The 19,077-nt window shown below is 44.0% G+C and overlaps 1 protein-coding gene across 5 annotated transcripts in view; it reads right to left on the reverse strand.

Moving 5' to 3' along the window:
• LOC103253733 (RNA-binding protein 4) overlaps positions 1-9,993 on the reverse strand; it is a 34,043-nt gene extending 24,050 nt beyond the window's left edge. The window contains exons 1-4 of one of the 5 annotated variants that reach the window (XM_008051974.1): positions 9,865-9,993; positions 8,524-8,947; positions 4,501-5,194; positions 2,192-2,614 (exon numbers count right to left, since the gene is read on the reverse strand). In XM_008051974.1, the coding sequence (XP_008050165.1) occupies positions 4,509-5,194; positions 8,524-8,935 (1,098 nt within the window). In that variant the 5' untranslated portion in view covers positions 8,936-8,947; positions 9,865-9,993 and the 3' untranslated portion in view covers positions 2,192-2,614; positions 4,501-4,508. Of the gene's footprint in view, positions 1-2,191; positions 2,615-4,500; positions 5,195-8,523; positions 8,948-9,723 lie in introns of those variants that run through there. The other 4 variants (XM_008051976.1, XM_008051977.1, XM_008051978.1 and 1 more) reach the window with 4 other exon arrangements.
• Between the last annotated feature and the right edge of the window lie 9,084 nt (positions 9,994-19,077).

Raw genomic sequence — 19,077 nt, forward strand, 5'->3', positions numbered from 1 at the left:
GTCTGGAACCTGAGCTTAGACTTAACTAGTTTTATAATGTGTAAATAGATCATGCTCATGTTTAAACTACTATGTCACTTCAGAAAATCCTTCTCTACCCATACCCATCTAAACAATTCTGATATTTGCATTGCCTCCCCCTCTAGAATATAAGTTCCAAAATCATGTACTCCTAGCATCTAGAATAACACCTTGTATAGAGTATCACAGTATTTGCAAAATTACTTGTTTATAATTACTTATATAATTATATAACATATACTTATTATAGTATATACTAAGTATTATATAATTATGTAATAAATATGCAATTTATATGGTACTGCTATTCTCCCATATTTTGAAATCCGCCAACCCCACTCAACAGACCAAGTGGTATATACTGAGAGTGGGCATCAGCAATAGGTCTGTCCTTTAGAGGAAAAGGGAACAAAATAGGTATGACCCTCCAACAGAAGTGGCAATGGCAAAGAGAACTCAGTCTGGAAAGGAAAAAAAACCGACAGAAGTTTGCTTGCCTGGAAGGATTAAATGAGAATACATAAAACACCTAGTACATGAGCTCATATACAAAAAATATTCAATAAATAACATGTTGGATAGATACAAAGCTGTTCCAACCTTGGCCATCTATGAATTAGAATGAATCCAAGAGGCAGAAGCAGTTAGTAGAAAAAGCTGAGAAATCACCGATCACCACAACCTACCTTTCCTGAAAGCATGCCTGGCACACAGCAGGTGCTCAGTATTTGTGGAATGATTTTTCTGAGAAATGCCCTGACCAGACAGTCCTATGTATGTTGAAATTGGATCAACAAAGAAAATAAAAACATGGAAAACAAACTGTTTCAACAGAAGCATGGAACTAAGAAGGCCGTGGCTCCTGTACTCAGCCCCAACCTCACAGTTCAATAAACTAATCTAATGCACACTGCTGGGTCCTTTCTGTATACCTACCATCTAACGGATGTACATATAGTAATAAGGTGTTAGTGGAAGCATTCAGGTACCCTCTGGATTTTGGCAGAGCTATGCAAATCTGGTGAGAGGCCATCAAAACATGGTACTGGCCTAGAGTTAGCAAGACATTCTTTTACAACCACAACTTCATTTTTCCATGTGACAAGAAGCACTAGTGAAAGCTGGCCGTCTCCTCTTTCCCCAAACACTTTTTCTTAAGACTTCTTCCCTAGAAATAAGTTGACCTAGTTAGGCTGTCCATTACTTCGAGATCAGGCTCTCAAAGCAGAAAGGAAAAAATGACCCTAGTTAGACTGGGTGGCTGAGATAGTGGTCTCAAGGGAAGGTGATTGTTTCTCTAACAGGGAAGGCCTGTCTCTCCCAACTACAGTTAGTTGGTTTTACAACAAAACTGAACTAACGGGAGAAATATTCACTGGAATAAAGCTGCCTGCCTAGGCTTCTATAGAAAACTTTTCTTTGGTACCTGAAGTCCTATATATTAGGGTGATGCTTAAGTTTGTAACGTTTTTGGCACGGCAACATTGCATTGTTGGGAGTCTATCATTTGTCATTTGTCACGACAATGCTGTGCTTGTGAATATGCCTTGCATTTCTCAGATTTGAAAAGTTAGCGTTTTCTGTGAGGCCAGGTATGGTGGCTCACACCTATAACCCCAGCACTTTGGGAGGCCCAGATGAGAGGACTGCCTGAGCCCACAGGTTCATGACCAGCCTGAGCAACTAGGCAAGACCTCATCTCTACAATAAATCAAGAAAAATTAGCAGGGTGTGGTGACATGTGCCTGTAGTTCCAGCCACTTGGAAGGCCGAGGTGGAAGGACTGCCTGAGCCCAGCAGCTCAAAGCTGTGACGGCCATTAGCATGCCACTGTATTCCAGCCTAAGCGAGAGAGAGACTTCGAGACCAAAAACAAAATATGGAGCGGAAGAAAACGAACACTTGTGACATATGATAACCACATCAGTCAAACTGCAAACTGGCAAACGTGATGAACTGTGTCCAGTCAACCATCACACAATACCTTCATTCCATGGGCAAGCAAAAACGCCTTGAACTTATGCATCAAGCCAATATAATAAACAATAGCTGCAGTTTTGGTCACCCAAAGCTGAATATCTGAAACTTTACACCCTCCCCTTCTCTTCAAGGTACAAATAAAGAACCCCAAAACAAGCCCAAGTAAAAATTCTCTCAAAGCACACATACCCTAAGTTGAAAAACCATTTATTTCACTGGAAAGAAAAAAGTAATCCAACTATAGGTCTAGTCTTTGGGCCAAAGAGACCCAGGAGCAGTGAGACTCTCATCAAGGTCATTCCCAATCCAACACCCAGCGAAGGCAGGAGGCAGGGAGGAGACAGCACAGCCCCCACCAGTTTCTGCACTCAATGACGCCTGCTGGGAGAAGAGAACATGAATGGGAGGCTACAGAAGTACTGGACAGGAAGAACAGGAAAATAGGCAGGAAAGGAAAGGAAGAGAAAGTCTGAACTTAGCAAGGTAAATTAAGGTCCACGGTTCCTGAGGAACTGAACGCACAGAGCCGAGAACGTCCCGGAGATGGGGTACCACGAAGGGTGTATTCTCATGCACAACCGCAGCTCGGAATTTCAGCCCACACACATCCCACCTGAAAGAGAGCACAATACAGGGGCTTTACAGCAAAGCTCAAAAGGGCTTTCCCACTTATAACTTCAAAGAACATCTTTACAAAGTCTGATAACTTGATACTCCTTTTATGTTTATTTGTGTCCTTCCCCAGTATAATAATTTCTACAAGTGAAAAGTGCTTGACGGGCCAGAGAATAGTGGGGAAAGCTAAATAATCCCAGACTAAGGTCTTAAATAGCGAGTCTTGTTTCATGAGAGTAGGCATAGACATTCCATTGCTCCTAATGTTAACATTAGCATTCCTTACAGAAGTTAATTCCACATCACAAACTGTCATCAGAGGACAGGAGAAAGGGACAGGTTTCAATTAGTGCTCTGGGGTTAAAAAAGTCAACAATATGTTTTAATCTGGGAGTTATTGCCAAGGTCCAAGTTAAAAACCATTCAAGGTCTGTCTAGACAAAAGTAGCATCAACTGAACACGTTCTAAGACCCAAGGACATCCAATTCTGCCTAGGGAAGACACTCACTTCTGAAAGAAGTACTGGAGGGCATGTGCAAGCTACACATCAAGTCACTGAAGTTTCTTTTCCAGCCCAATCAATGATTTTCTATCCAATGAGCCAAATCAGTAATTTCCTATCCAATGGCCCTGAGCAAGTTACCTACCTCATGCCCTAACTGCTGATGACAGAGTTATCACTCACAGTTACTATGACTAAGGATCAATAGTAATGTCTGGGACACACTGTGAGCTACTCAAAACTAAGGGTGCTGATATTACCCTTAAGTACAACAATCTCAAATACCTAGAGCCCAAAGCTGGCAAGTGTCAGAAGAGAATATACTCAAGTAGAGCCAAATGGATCATGGGGCTTAAAATGTATGACAGAGGAAAAAGCCAGAGGACTCAAGGCAAAGCTGGTGGCTTAAGATTATTAAATGCTTCCATCAGCTAGTGAGAAGATGAAGAAGGGAGTGTTCTGCTTATGGCAAAGCTCCCAAGCCTGGACTTCAACATTACCAAAGAGTAAAATTACCAGGTGTGCATGCACGCCTATACTACGATGTACCTTGAGGAAGTAGAAGATGTCCAAACTAGCACTGTGGGAGCAGTTATAAACAAAACAAAACAAAAACTGAACAGAGCAACAGGTTGTTACAGGACATTCAAAGATATAGTGACAGAGTGGGTAACTCTATTCAGGGAATGAATCTGAGCTGGGCAGAGAAGCTGGATGGTGTCTAATCCCAGACTTCCTTATAGAACTTTATAAAAGTCATGTTTTGTACTTCTCTCTGCCCCAACTTACAACCAGATATGTTAATAAAACTCACAGGGGCTGAGTTACCCAGGAATGCCAAAAAATGCTTCAAGATTAAGATGATACCATTTTAGTAGTCTTCTTAGTAACTGGGACCTGAGCAGTGATAACCAGGTTAACTGCAGTTACGGACTTTATTATTGAAGGTCAAATCAGACGTTTAACATAGCACAAAGCAGAATAGGGAAATCTGAAGACCATAATTATGTTGCACACCTAGGAAACTTGAAGGCTCTAAGAGCACATCTGTGTCTGAATGTCTGGGTCCCAAGTAAGATTCAGTTACAGTACATAGGTGTGACCCAACATTCACCAGCACACCATGCTTTGTTTTTTCAGGCACAAACAGAATCAGATTGACTCCCACTACCGGGAGCCCTATAAAAAAAAATAGCCATGAGGGCTAAGGACATTGACATATTTCAAAGTTAAGCAGTTAGGACTTCTCCCTAGCCTCTGAGCCATGCTAGTAACCTCACCCTAACCTTGCAAAAGCAAGCAAGCAGGGTAGCCTAAGTGGAGCCCTTTAGGCTGCAGGAGGGATGACAGAACCAAAGAGAGGACAACCCACCGCTCTCACCTCAAGCTTTAAAAGGCTGAGTACCGCGCCCGATCCGCATACTGCTCCCGCTCATACCGGGCCATGTCGTACAGGGAATTCCGCGCGGCTGCTGAAGCTTGGGACAACTCACTCTCATGCCCGTAACCGTAGCCCTCTCCAACAGTGGGGACGGGGGCTGTAGCGCGACGCAGGGGGCTCCGATCCCGCCCGTAATATGAAGTGGAAGCTGCATTAACAGCAGCAGCGGCTGCTGCTGCAGCAGCAGCTGTGGCAGCAGCAGCTCCTGAGGTCGGCAACAGGTGTCTATCGTAGGGATCGAGAGAGGTGGAGGTGAGGTGACTGGCCATGGCTGTATTCTGGACTTGTGGCAGCTGGGACAGGGTCTGCTCTGCGTAATTATACACGGAGGCAGCTGCAGCCGCCACTGCCTCATAGGACCGGGCAGCACGGCAGCGCTTGTAGTAGGCATCGAGCGCTCCGTACGCGTTGTTGTAATACAATGAATCCCCATAGCTCATGGTGTAAGGTGTACGCACTGCTCCATATTGCTCATTATATTGCTCGGTCAAGTCTGCCACGCGGCCTGAACGATCTATCGGACACTCTTTGGACCAGTGCCCCTCTTTCCCGCACCGATAGCAGCCGCTCTGGTCTCCCATCCCGGGCGCAGTCCTAAGCCGGCTGGTGGACAACTGCACGTGCATTCGTTTGCCTTGAAGAAACAGACGCAAGAAGTGTTGCTATCACTTAGTCATAGCCCCAGCCCCTACCCAGAAACTGGTCATAGCAATGGCTTTACCTAGGCAATTCTAATGCAGGACTCATCTTTGCCAAAAAGATTAAAAAAACAAAACAAAACAACAATGTATAGATTCAGTATGATGACCTGCTTTCAGGCAAAGATCAGTTAGATGAAGAAATATTTTGGCTATAACACTATTGCTTAAGACAGAACTACTCTTGCTCAAAAACAAGGATCTCATCCTTTACCAACTAATTGCAGGTAAAAATCTACTCCACAGTGGCTCAATGTCAAAAGAAACCAAAATAAGAGTGCCCTACAAGTTACCGATACCTCCAGTCTTCACTATTAAAACTGATTTCGATAAGCAGGAGAATGTAAAGGTCATTGTTTTTCCCTCTCCTCCCCCAAATCAAAGAGAATGGAATATAAGACTGACATTATCATCATTAAAGAGTAATCTAGACTTGATCCATGGCTAGGTGTGGTAGGCAAGTTTCAAGGGAGTTCTCTGGAAAAAAATCCTATGAATTGAGAAGGTTGGGGAACACAAGTCGAAGGACAGCCTTAACTGGGTCCTTTAAATTGCTGGTTCTGATCATCGTTTTAACACGGATTCTTTACAATCTGACAGCTAATTTTAGTGACTTCCTAGTAGGGCCAAAGGAAAACAGGGCAGGCTATTCCCAAAATGCCTGAATTTCTAGAAAGAATATTATAAATACCATGAAAGAAAAAATGGATGAAAAAAGTGGAGAATAATCAGTAATGTCAGTCAGTGGACCAATCTGCTCGGTTTAGCAGGACTAAAGTACTTCTCCTTAAACTAGGGAACTAAGTGCCTAGGAACATGCACCTGATACTACTTTTTTCCCTGAAAACTACCATTTGCATTATGGAAATGATAAATATTACTCCTGAAAATCCAATGAAAGAAAAGCAGAAACTTTTAAAAGAAAAGTTAAGACTAAGCTTTAAATCTCTTCACAGATGCAATTTCTGCCTAACATGATCCACCAGTTAGTTAACTGGTAAGCAAAATTCAAAAGGGAACCAAATCTAGCAAAAACTTTTCAATGCAACTGGCTACAATGTACCCAAACATACAGCTGTCTAAGAAGTAAATGGTTAGAAGCAAGGGAGAGTCAACAAATGGATTCTCTAACATTAGAGAAAATGGTAAACACAATTTTACCAGCGAAATTAAAGTTAGGGAGACTGGAAAACAATAAGGAAAAAGGGGTGGAAGAACCAAAACACCACCAAAGTCCCAATTTTAACATTTCATCTGAAAAGTTTAGGTTGCAGATTATTAAGAACTAAAATATGCAATTAACTAATAAGTGCCTGTAAGTGCTAGCTGGTCTCTGGCATTTGCCCAGGGACATCTAACAAAACCAGAGAAAATAAGTGCAACTAAGAAACTAAATATGCACATTCAAGGCACAAAGGTTATTAATAAATGCCCTGACCTAAGGATTTGTCAATTCTAACGCCAGAAGCTGCAGCCAAATCTTGAAAAACATTTAAGTGGATTTTAAGTGGGCAAACAATAAAGAACATATACCCAACATTGAGGAACTGAAAGGAAAAAAGACCCTCCTAATGAAGGTCACTACTCAACATACATATGTAACTCTACTAGAACAGTATTAAGAAATGAGAAATGAAAATATTAAAGACACTAGGGCAAAAAAAGCTAAGCATAGGTTAGCAACAGAGCACCCTGAGTTCAGATGCCTAGAGTCATGTTATAAAGATAATGTGTCCTGAATGAAGATCATACTGTCCTCCCCTTAAGTAACTGCTACAAGCAGACACCACCTCTTCCGTGACTGGGATGTGACACAGAAGTGTGAATGGAAGTGTCCAAAAATTAGGTACACCACAAACTCTCCATAAGCCCAAACTTTGCTCCCAATTAAGTTGTTGACAAAATAATCCTCAACCTGCCAATTAAAAAAGAAAAGCAAACTAGACCTAAGAGACCCATGACACTTAAATAATGCACAGCAATGCCCGTGACACAGGGCACCCATTACTAGGGGAATGATAATCAGACCTACAACTCTAAAGGCCCAATTTAAGGGGAAGTGGACACCAAATACCACAATTATGATTCTTAACAAGAGTACTCATTAAAAAAAAAAAAAAAAATTGCCACTACATATCTTACTTGTGTTCAGATGGACAAAACATAAATATAGCAAGGAGTCGTGGGACCGCTTAATAATTTGAAAGTTAATTACAACCAAAGGGAAAAGGATCTCTTTGACACTGGGGACCCAAAGAGGGCGGGAGTTGAGAGTTCAGATGGCAAGTCATCATGGTACCACCCTGAATTGTCACCCTTGCCACAAAAGTTTAGATCTTAAAACCAAAAAAAAAGTTAATGAAGGTTTAGTATCCCTAATTCAAAATACTAGGCATAAGTGTTTTGGATATAGGATTTATTATACTTACCAGGTAAGCATCCCAAATCTGAGACTTCAAAATCCGAAATGCTCCAACAAGCATTTCCTTTGAGTGTCATGTAGGCACTCAAAAAGTTTCAGATCTGGGATGCTTCCAAATGAAGTGACAATCCACATGATCAACCATGCTTCCCTTCAAGCACAAAAACAATTCATCCGGTAAAGGTTTCAAGGTAACACACACGTAAGTACTCTATTTACTGAGGATGTTAAACTCCACCCACTTAAACCATTGAAAAGATATGCCCTTACCGCTCCCCAAATCCCAATGTCTCCTCCCTTCTGGGGAGTCCTAAAATTAGCCTTCTAATTCTAGAGTGGCCTTATACTGAAAACACAACCCTTTGAAATAAATATAACACAAAAGTAGCAAGAACTATAACCCTTTAGAGTTGGGAGTAAGGTGGAGGAACAAAAATTCTGCTCCTAAAACGTGTTGTTTCAACTGTTTTTGTCAGGTCCTTCATGTGAAATGCCTAATACTGATACTGTATTGGGGCAATAAATTCAGATGGAAACACTATGAACTGTACCTTACTACCAAAACAAACAAAAGCAACCCCACACAACTGGGTGAGTCTTCAGATAAAAGGATTTCTACACTGATGGGCAAAAAAGGCATTAGGAGCTCCAAATAAAGGCCAAGTGAATTTTCTCCAGGAGACTATATTTGCCTAATATCCCATAATTTATCAATTTAAGAAGCCTATCACCTATACTTCATTCTTCACCAGCAGTCAGCCAACACACCTGTCTTCCACCAGCCCCTGCCCTTTTCTGCACATAGCCTTGTGTTCAGCCCTCTACCCCAGGAAGGTGGTTCACCTTGAAACTCTGTGTTATCAAGGCCCCTTATGGCCTCCACTGCATCCTCTGCCCGCTCCATGTGTACGAAGGCATAATCTTTCACGATGTCACATTCGATGACTGGACCATACTCCTCAAACTTGGCCCGAAGCTCCTTGTTGGTGCAGGTGGGGCTGATGTTGCCCACGTGCAACTTTGTTGAGGTTTTGCTCTTATTCTTGCTGGCTTCCACGTTGATGTTCACCCCATGAAGCTTGTAGTGGTGCAGGTTGCGTATGGCATCCTCAGCCGCCGTCTTGTCCTCTATGTGCACAAAGCCGTAGTTCTTAATGATGTCACATTCCAGCACCTTCCCGTACTGCTCAAAGAGTGAGCGGATCTCCTGCTCTGTGGCCTCCCGGGGCAGGTTTCCGATGAACAACTTCACCATCTTGACACGAGCCTGGGAGAGGAGAAATACAGTTTCTAATCTTAGGTCCAGTCAATTTAAGAAAAGCAAAACTACTTTCACTCTAGCTTATTTCCAAACAATTTTCTCGCACGCCTGCATGCATACTTCCACACAATAAAATCAAGGGGAAGCGGGAATGAAATAAGGAGGCACGGCGTAGCCCCAGCCATAAAACCGGTAAGAATGAGAAGCTGTAGTAATACGGAGATTCTTAGCAGACAAAGGGTTTGGTAAGTCTTGGATACCCCCAACGGGAATGCGAATGAGATGAAGACCATAAATGAAGAGCTAGGGGGACCGGGCTTTTCAATCCATTACGAAGACAATCAGAAAACAAAAGTCTAACTGCTTGCAGACCGACCGCCCAAAATTATGAATTGGCTTTTCCTCTCGTAGTAACCCAAGATGCCATCATTTCCGGAAAAATGGGCCTTGTAACAAGCTACACTTTAGAGTTTCCTTTGGAAGTAATAAACGCGCCACTCAGACCAGACGGCGCGGCGTGGGGAACGCCGGTCTCGGGATGCCGTCCTACGAGCGCTTTCAGTCATGCTGAAACGTGTAGCCACGGAAAGGGCTTCAGCTCTATTAACCAATTTCCCTGGGCCCGAGAAATCCTCCAAACGGGCTGTAACTGCTAAATATAAGGTTGTCTGGTGGAAATCTCAAGGCTTCCTAGTCGAGCCGAGTCGAATACAAGGCGGGGTGAGGGGAAAGCAGGGTATCCTCAGGGGTAGGTGGTGGGGGAAGGGCTGCTTCAGGCTTACCGCGCAATGCTGAGGTCCGAGGTCGGCTCTCAATGCCGGGTGTGGAGGTCGCGACCCCGCTAAGACCCCCGAAGCCCAGGGGAGTGAGATAAGATTTAACAGAGCAAAAGAAAAGACAGTGGAAGGGCTCGGTGTTCTCACCCGCAAGGAAATCAGCAAGGCTTCCTCCTCGCGGCGCGGACGCTTCTGACAAAACGCTAAAATGGCGGCAGCCGCAGCAGTGACTCTGGGTAAGGGGGGAGGTGAACCCACCACCGGATTGGCCGCCCAATAAAGAAAAAGGCAGGCGTTCCCGGAGATCCTCTCTCTGATTGGTCATCACAAACGCCAATTACCTGAGGCCGGGAAGAGGTGGAAACGTCAGTAACCCCTGAGCTTTTACGCGACAGCCAATAGGCACGAACCTCGCGGAGCCGAAGTCACTGATTGGGTAAGATGCCTGCGTGAGGGAGGGACTAAAAACGTCGGCTTCGCCGGCCGGGTGCAGCCCGCCATTAGCCTGAGCGAGATAGAGCCTTGAAGTGGCTGTGTTTAGCTTCATGGCGCCAACTTTGTTAAGCTTCCACATTTCGCCACTTCTACGAGTACACCCTGACAGTATTCCGCGCTCCATTTTGCCTTCCACTCGATTTCTTCCTCTAAACACCCAACCACCCCCTTCGCTTGCCAGGATGCTGTGGACAATAGCTTATGCAAACACGTGCCAAGGTAAGAACATAGCGAAGCCCCCTCAGAAGAAACCAACCTTCTTTGGCCAGTAGTCCACATTGTAGCCTTGAGTCCCGGAGGCCCCCCCATATTAAAACTACTTTCGCAGGTGCTGAAAGGAACTCTGTGATGGCCCAGAAATAGACCCGGCAGGAAGCTGCTCTATCCAGGAGACGCGGAGGGCAAGTTCACTCTAGGAACCAGCCTTCCAGGGTCCACGATGAAGAAACGTTTCTGTGTAACCGTGAGATTGAAATTACACACCCACCCCACCCCACCCCACCCTGAGAAAAAACTGGAGCAGCAAAGGTTTTTTGTCTTATTTTATTGGGCGCCATCGGCCAGGATTGTAGCTTTTAACCCCCTAGAACCGACCTTAGAAGGAAAAACCTAGTCACAATCAGCTGTAAACAAAACACAATCAAAATATTCTCCATTGGGTCCAAGCTTCCTCATCACATTTTTTCTCATCCTTTGGCTGCTTCACATAATCCCACATTCATTAAGCAAGCAACTTTAATCAAGACCTTTAGCAAAGCAGCTCTTGACGAAGGGGTTAAGAAAGGGGGAGCAGGTGCTGGATGGAAAAACTTAAAAACACGAGCAGAACAGGCTAAAAGCAGAGAATTTATGAGGAAAGCAATCATCAGAAGTGTAGGTGACACAAGTACAACACTACCATCCAAAGCAGCAGCCCCCACTCAAAAAAGAGGAGGGTTCATAAAGAGAAAGGTTAAGTCAGAGTTCCAGAAAAGAGTAGGTTTTAAACCCTACATATTCAGGAATCCAACTGTACTTAAGGGTAGGAAAAGGTAAGGACCTGAAAAAGAAAATACAGAGGATGCCAAAAACACGTATACACATTATAAGAAAAAAACTATACTAAAATTGTAATACTCAATATATACTGAAAACGTCTGACTTCTGCAATTACAAGAGGTGGTTTAAGAGCGTCCAGATGGTTCTGATTATGGCGAACTAAAACACAGATAACATCACCTAAAATGTGTATACAGTTTTCTGGCACCTCAGTATAACATTCACAGGTGTGGTTGGTCACTAATCTTGGTCCATTTCACCGTGGATCTGCTGCATCTCTGAGACTGAGTATAGGGCACAGAATCAATGATAGATAAAACCTTTAGAGGGGGACAGCAGAAGAGGTAGTCACAACTAAATCTGTGCAAGGAAATGCCATATGGTATAGAAATTGTCCATCTTTCTATTTGAGCTTCCAAATTTTTTGTGTCCCACCAGCCCTGAGGATAAAACTTGATCAACTCAACGCTTAGAAACTAACTTTCGGCCGGAATGGGTGGCTCGGCCTGTAATCCCAGCACTTTGGGAGGCCGAGGCGAGTGGATTGCCTGAGCCTGCAGGTCCAAGACCCACCCAGGCAGCTTGGCGAAACCTCGTCTCTACAATACATCAAAAACTAGCCAGGCATGGTAGCACACATCTGTAGTTCTGGCTACTTGGAAGGCTGAGGCGGAAGGATCGCCAGAGCCCAGCAGGTGGAGGCTGCAGCGGCTGGGAGTGTGCTACTGCACTCCAGTCTGGGCGACAGAGTGAGACTCCAACTCAAAAAAATAAAAATAATAAAAGTAAACTTATTTTTAAAAAAAGAAACTAAAACTTTCTCCATATCCGAAGGAGAGAGACTGGTAATGCACAATTCAAGCCCAGTGTGCAGACATCAAAACTACTGCCCTCAAAAACCTACTTACTTGATTTGCCTTCTGAAAGCCAAATAGGCCCAGATAGCTATATCTCACTTTGCAAGCTCATCTAATTGAATGAACCATATTAAATCATCTCACTGTCTTTTTTTTTTTTTTTTTGAGTCAGAGTCTCAATTGTTCAGGCATGCTCACTGCTACTGCAGCCTCAATCCGCTAGGCTCAGGTGATCCTTCTGCCTCAGCCTTCCAAGTAGCTACAACTACAGGCTCATGCCACCACACCCAGCTAATTTTTTTATTTATTGTAGAGACTCTCACTATGTTGCCTAGGCTGGTCTTCAACTCCTGGCCTCAAGCAATCCTCCCATCTCAGCCTCCCAGCTTTTTAAAATCCATGGCAAGAAGAATGCTAAAAGTAAAATAAAAATTGTGACCCCCCCCAAAAAAAGGATAGTGAGAATAGTAATGGATTAATTAATTTATTTATTTATTTTTGAGTTGGAGTTTCACTCTGTCGCCCAGACTGGAGTGTAGTGACACACTCCCGGCCACCGCAGCCTCAACTTGCTGGGCTCCAGCAATCCTTCCGCCTCAGCCTTCCAGGTAGCTAGAACTACAGGCACACGCTACCACGCCTGGCTAGTTTTTGATTTATTGTAGAGACGCAGTCTCGCCAAGTTGCCCAGGCGGGTCTTGAACCCGCAGACTCAGGCAATCCACTCGCCTCAGCCTTTCAAAGTGCTGGGATCACAGACTGAGCCACCGAGCCCAGCCGTAATGGTTTAATTTAGAAAGAAGGCTGGACAATAAACATTTCTTGGCTTTAATTTTGGAGTTGGAGTCACTCTGTTGCCCAGGCTGGAGTGCAGTGACATAATCACTATTATAGCTCAACCTTCTGGGTTGAGGCAGTCCTTTCAACCCGAGTAGCTGGGACTAAAGGTGTGTACTACCACATCCATTGAAAATAAAAAATTCAAACTCCTCTCTCTGGACTGTAAGACCCTACCCAATCTGTTTTAACCACCACCTCCCCTGCTCCCCAACTATGGTCCAGATACACTGGCATTCTTGTATCAAGCTCATACAGACTGAAATAGTCTTTCTTCAGGTCCCTCGTTGGCTACCCTATCTAAAGACATCTCCAGCTCCAACCCTACCTTTGAACTCTATCAAAAAACGTACCAGCCAGGCTCAGTGGCTCAGCCTGTAATCCCAGCGCTTTGGGAGGCTGAGGTGAGTGGATTTCCTGAACCTGCCGGTTCGAGACCCGCCTGGGCAACTCGGTGAGACCTCATCTCTACAATAAAATAAAAAAAATTAGCCAGGCGTGGTAGTGCACGACTGTAGTTCCAGCTACTTGGAAGGCTGAGGCGGATCGCTAGAGCCCAGCAGGTCGAGGCTGCGGTGACCGGGAGTAGCCACTGCACTCCAGTCTGGGTGACAGAGTAAGACTCCAACTCAAAAAAAAAAAACAAAAAAAAGTACCAACACTTGAAATCCTAAACTTATTCTACAAGGGCAGGGACCTTTTAACAGTGTTAGAAATGAAACATGGTAAACACTCAAATATCTGACTAAGTTAACAAATAAATGAGTAAATGCATGAGTTAACTTAATAACCAAAAGGAAGGAAACGACTATGGTTTTTCAGTCATTATCAGGTTAAAAAAACCTAGATACTTAGTGCTATAAACATGCACCTTATATACTTTCCATTCTCCCTCAAACAGAAAAGCAGGTACCCAAAAGCCAGAGGTAACCTATGCTAACAAACAAGCTTTTGATCACCACTTTGACAAACACAGCAAATGACACTTTATGTGGAGATTTACCTTCAAACTGCTCTTCACCTACCTAACTGTATTTTATTTCCTAGATCTCCAATCCTACTGTCAGCTACTGTATTATATTTTATTGATCACTAGAGAACTTAATGTTTACCTCTTAAAAAATGTAAAACGTTTATAAATTAAAGGCTAGCTAAAGACATCTGATTCAAATCTCTGTCCCTCTTTTTATAGTCAGTCTCACTCTGATGCTCAGACTGGAGTGCAGTGGCACGCTCACGGTCACCACAGCCTCGACCTGTTGGACTCAGCTGATCCTTCTGCCTCAGCTTTCCAAGTAGCTGGAGTCACAGGCATGTGCCACCACACCCTGCATTTTTTTTTTTTTTTGAGTTGGAGTCTCACCCCATGACCCAGGCTGGAGTAAAGTGGCATGCTCATGGCCACCCCCTGCATCAACCTGTTCAGGCTCAGGCGATCCTTCCACCTCAGCCTTCCAAGTAGCTGGAAATACAGGTGCGCGCTACCATGCCCAACTAATTTTTTTTTATTTATTGTAGAGATGAGGTCTTGCCAAGTTGCCCAGGCAGGTCTCAAACCCGTGGACTCAGGCAATCCCCTCACCTCAGCTTCCCAAAGTGCTGGGATTACAGGCTTGAGCCACTGTGCCCGGCCAATTTTTTAAATTTATTGTAGAGACAAGGTCTCGCCAAGTTGCCCTAGCTGCTCTCGAACCCCTGGACTCAGGCAGTCCTCTCACCTCAGCTTCCCAACGTGCTGGGATTACGGGCATGAGCTACCATACCCAGCACCTGATCCAAAGCTCTACCTTACCCCCAACTACAGAGAATGACACTGAATGGAATATTTTATTTTCAGTTGGAATCTCACTGTCGTCCAGGCCTGAGTACAGTAGCACGCTCAAGGCCACCACAGCCACCTCATCGTTCCGCCTCAGCCTTCCAAGTAGCTGGAAATACAGGCATGTGCTACCCAGCTAATTTTTTGATTTATTGTAGAGGAGAGGTCTCACCATGGTGCCCAGGCTGGCCTCAAACCACTGGGCTCAGGCAGTCTTCTCGCCTCTACCTCCCAAAGTGCTGAGATTACAGACTCGAGCCGCTGTGCCTGGCTTGAATGGAATATTTTAAAAGCACCTTGTCTGTAACACTATTGATACCATTTGGTGATTCTTAATTTGCTGACTAGGTCACCAAGCTCCTAAGAAGTAAAGTGACAGGAGAGGGGTGGGATTGGCAGTTGAGGGAAACTGCCAGGGGAGGGAGGGGCATACCTCATCAACAAGGGTACCTGCATAATCAACATTTGTATACCTAATGCTGAACTGTATTATACTCCACATCTTTTTTATTTATTTATTTTTTTGAGTTGGAGTCTCACTCTGTCGCCCAGGCTGGAGGGCAGTGGCACGCTCCTGGCCACTGCAGCCTCGACCTGCTGGGCTCTGGCGACTCCACATCTTTATAATAAAAAAAAAAGTAAAATGACTTATCCAAAGTCACCTAGAAAGCTGACATTTTGTCAGAACCAAGAATAAAATGTATTTTGGCTGCAGCTGTTCAATAAAAGAGGCAGCATATGTATGCATATAATTGAGAGACAAGAGGGACCTAGACTCCTGAAAGAGAAATGAAGGACAAATCCAAACTTAGGAGTAAATACTAACTAATGTCAACATGGCACAGTGGCTCATGCCTGTAATTCCAGCAGTTTGGGAGGTGGAGATGAGAGACTGCCTAAGCCCAGAGACCAGCCTGGGAAACTTGGCAAGACCTCATCTCTATAGTAAATCAAAAAATTGGCCAGGCATGGTGGTACAGCCTACTTAGGAGGCTGAGGCAGAAGAATCACTTGAGCCCAGCAGGTTGAGGCTGTGGTAGCTGTGAGCATGCCACTGCATTCCAGCCTGGGCAAAAGTGAGACTCTGACTCAAGAAACAAAAACAACCCTGGTGTCAGTGAAAACTGTTGACACGAATAAGCAATCTGTATTAGTTTCACACCCTTGGAGTGAAGATATAAAATGTATACAACTAATAAATAACTCTGGCTCTTGATTCTTAAATGAGTTACAAATCTGACAAGGGCTCAAATTCTCCAGGGATGTTTACAGGGAGCCAGGCAGGCTGCCTGGAGACCAGATCTCCTAGGTCTCCAATCCTATTGCCAACTATACCCTCTTAGCCTTCCTTAATGTCTCTGAAGGTCCCCTTCTCTGTACAGTAAACTTTCTTCTCCCTACCCACAAGAATCTGACCTGGGACACAAAATAATATTGCCAGAAACTGGAGGTGTGTCCAAAACTGATGTGGTCCAGTAGCCTAAGCCACTTTTAAGCATCGCTCATTACAAAAATTCACTGCTTTCACTGTTACTGCTGTGTACTACATTCACACCTACACCCAAAGTACCCAAAGCTTGGCTGTGTGCTCCACTAAGCCATCCCAATTTCCCCAGAACGTTTTAACTCATTTCCATAAGAGCTAACATTTAATGAGCAGTGACTATATACACAAGTAACATAGTCTCATTCGACCCTCCCAACAGTAGCGTGGCATAATGAAAACAAAGTCCAAGAGGGTTCAAATGGCTGGTTCAATTCCTTGACCCACCAACTTTTTAACTATGTGATCTTAACAAAAGTCACTTGGCCTACAGCCTCAGTTTCCTCCTTTATAAAACAGGTTTAGAAATAGCTCATTTGGGTTGCTAAGAGTAAATATAATTATACTGACAGTAATTTAATGTAAATGTAGTTTGTGGTATTAATATATTTATTGTAGTGTTAAGCACTGCAATAAATGCTAGCTATTATCCTCATTTTATAAATGACAAAACTGAGGCAGAGATCCTGATATAGCCACTATCACATAGCCAAGAGAAGGTAGGACCAGGATTCAAATCCCTGAAACCACCTATAGTCCCAGTTATCTGGGAGGCTGAGGTGGAAAGATCATTTGAGCACAGGAGCTTGAGGCTAGCCTAGGCAACATAAAATTCTTAAAACCCTCAGGAAACCTGACTTCAGAGACAACAGCCACTCTGTAACCAGTTTTCAGAACAAATCTCCCATCTCCAGAAAGTTTTCTCTAGTTACTGGGACTGCCACATCCTCTCCTTCCTCCTTACCTAGCATTTGGCTATCATTGCTTATTAACTGTTATTATTTCATTGAGATAGGTTCTGCCTCCCAGATAGTAAATCCCTCAAAGTCAGCCCAAGGCCTCAGCTACCTGAACACTGCATTTCAAGCAATATATACACAGTATGATTTAAAACTAGACCTGAAACCCAGTTTTAAGAATTTTTCTTTTCCTGGAAAGCTCCAGATTCTCACTCTTTATGACCCTTTTATTGGTACCCATAGAATTTAGGTAAATTTGAATGTTCCATGTTACACAGCAAACTAAGTTCATAAATTTAGTAAATCTACTTTCATTATGACCTCACCTATCCCATGTTATAATCCATTTACTTGGCTTGATAGGACAAAATGCCTAGAGGACAAACAGTCTGTGCATGGACTTTGGCAAAGCTTAAGTGATGGGTATGACTAGAAAGGTAGCCTACCTGTAGAGGTTGACCCCTTAGGGATAGGCTCATGACCTTTATTACAAGAGATGGGGTCCCAAGTCCACCCCAGACAATTTAAAACAAGGTCCAAACCTCAGAAGAGAGCAGGCTGTCAAGGCTAGAAGCTCTAGGTAGTGCTGTCCCAGGAATAAGCCAACTAAAACTTCTGTAATGAAGGCCAGCTGTAGAGGTGATAGGTGTAGGAGGTGAATGATCTGAAGATATACAGAACCCGTTTTCCGAAAACACACATTAAATGTCTGTCCTGCCATTCAAATAACCCAACTTTTCCCAAGTTACAGAAATCTGAAAATCAGAAATTCACCAAAAGCAAAGTATGAGAAGTAGGATGAACACAGGTGGCATAATTAAAATTTAAAGAGGAGGAGGGAGATTTTAAAACAATCTGCAAGAGAAAGGAAAATGACAAATGATTTGGCTTTGTAGCTCCTACTGGCTTGAACAATGAGGAGCATGAGGGCTGAGGCAGCAGGGCAGCAGGACCTAAGGATGACAGGCAGTTAGAGTGCTCATGTGGGCCAAGTCACTCCAAGGAGCCAGGGCTGAGATAGAAAACATCACCACTGGCCCCGAAAGCGCATTAAGCTATTTTTTTTTTTGCAGGAACCATGGGACTGGGACAGTGGCAAAATCCTCACTGGAGCGAAAGGACTCTAACAGAAAGCCACAATGACAAAGAAAAATTGCAAATACACAGGCCACAATTATAACCCTACAACCAATCCTCCATTTTTCAGGGTAATAACCAAATCTCAGCTTGTTAGCTTAGCTCTCAGATCACCCCACTGTCACACAGAAAGGTTAACAAGAAATCTATAAAACTCCTCCTCCCATTCTTTCCCAGTCCTGCAAAGAAATGAAAAGAAACAGCAGAGCACCTGAAGGCAAAGCAGTGAGCAGGACAAGAAGCAAGAAAAGAGCCATGGCCCCAGCATTCCCTGGGATTACTCCAGGTAGCATCCAAAAGTAAGAACTCATGGTCAAAAGACTGAATGCTTTTGCACACTGGGCAGAGGGACGAGGACATCCGGGGCAAGCTCCTCTGTCGCAGGCAAGTTCACTTGAAACCAATAAAGGAAGTAGAAAACAATCCATCTGAACTCCAACTGACTGACACACATGTCTCCCCAAAGTCACCTTGCCCCAGCAGGTTCCCAAATAGAGTAGGCTCACCTGTGATCACTCAGTTATTCCTTACCCTTTATTTACTCATTAAGTCATTTACCCATAATTAAGCCCCAGCCTCCATCCTGTCCCTGGTTGGAACTGTCATATTTTTGCCCAGGTCCTCAACCCCCCAGTCCTAGAATAAAAGCACAGAAAGAATCCTCAATTTCTTACACAACCCCAGCATCTCTACTTGGTTATACTTGTACCCCATGCCCTTCCCAGAATCTATCATGATACCTTCAAATATAAACCCACCAAGAAGACACACGGGGACAGGGAAAGGAGTCTCAGGTAACAATGGCATGGGCTGGCAGGACGCAGGAAGGACGCTCCATGGTGATGTTCGACAGGCGAAATACCAGGTTGTTGACCAGAATGCCTCATATCTGCT

The sequence above is a fragment of the Carlito syrichta genome, unplaced genomic scaffold (assembly GCF_000164805.1).
Source record: "Carlito syrichta isolate Samal-C Ts95f unplaced genomic scaffold, Tarsius_syrichta-2.0.1 Scaffold249661, whole genome shotgun sequence".
Lineage (NCBI taxonomy): Eukaryota > Metazoa > Chordata > Mammalia > Primates > Tarsiidae > Carlito > Carlito syrichta.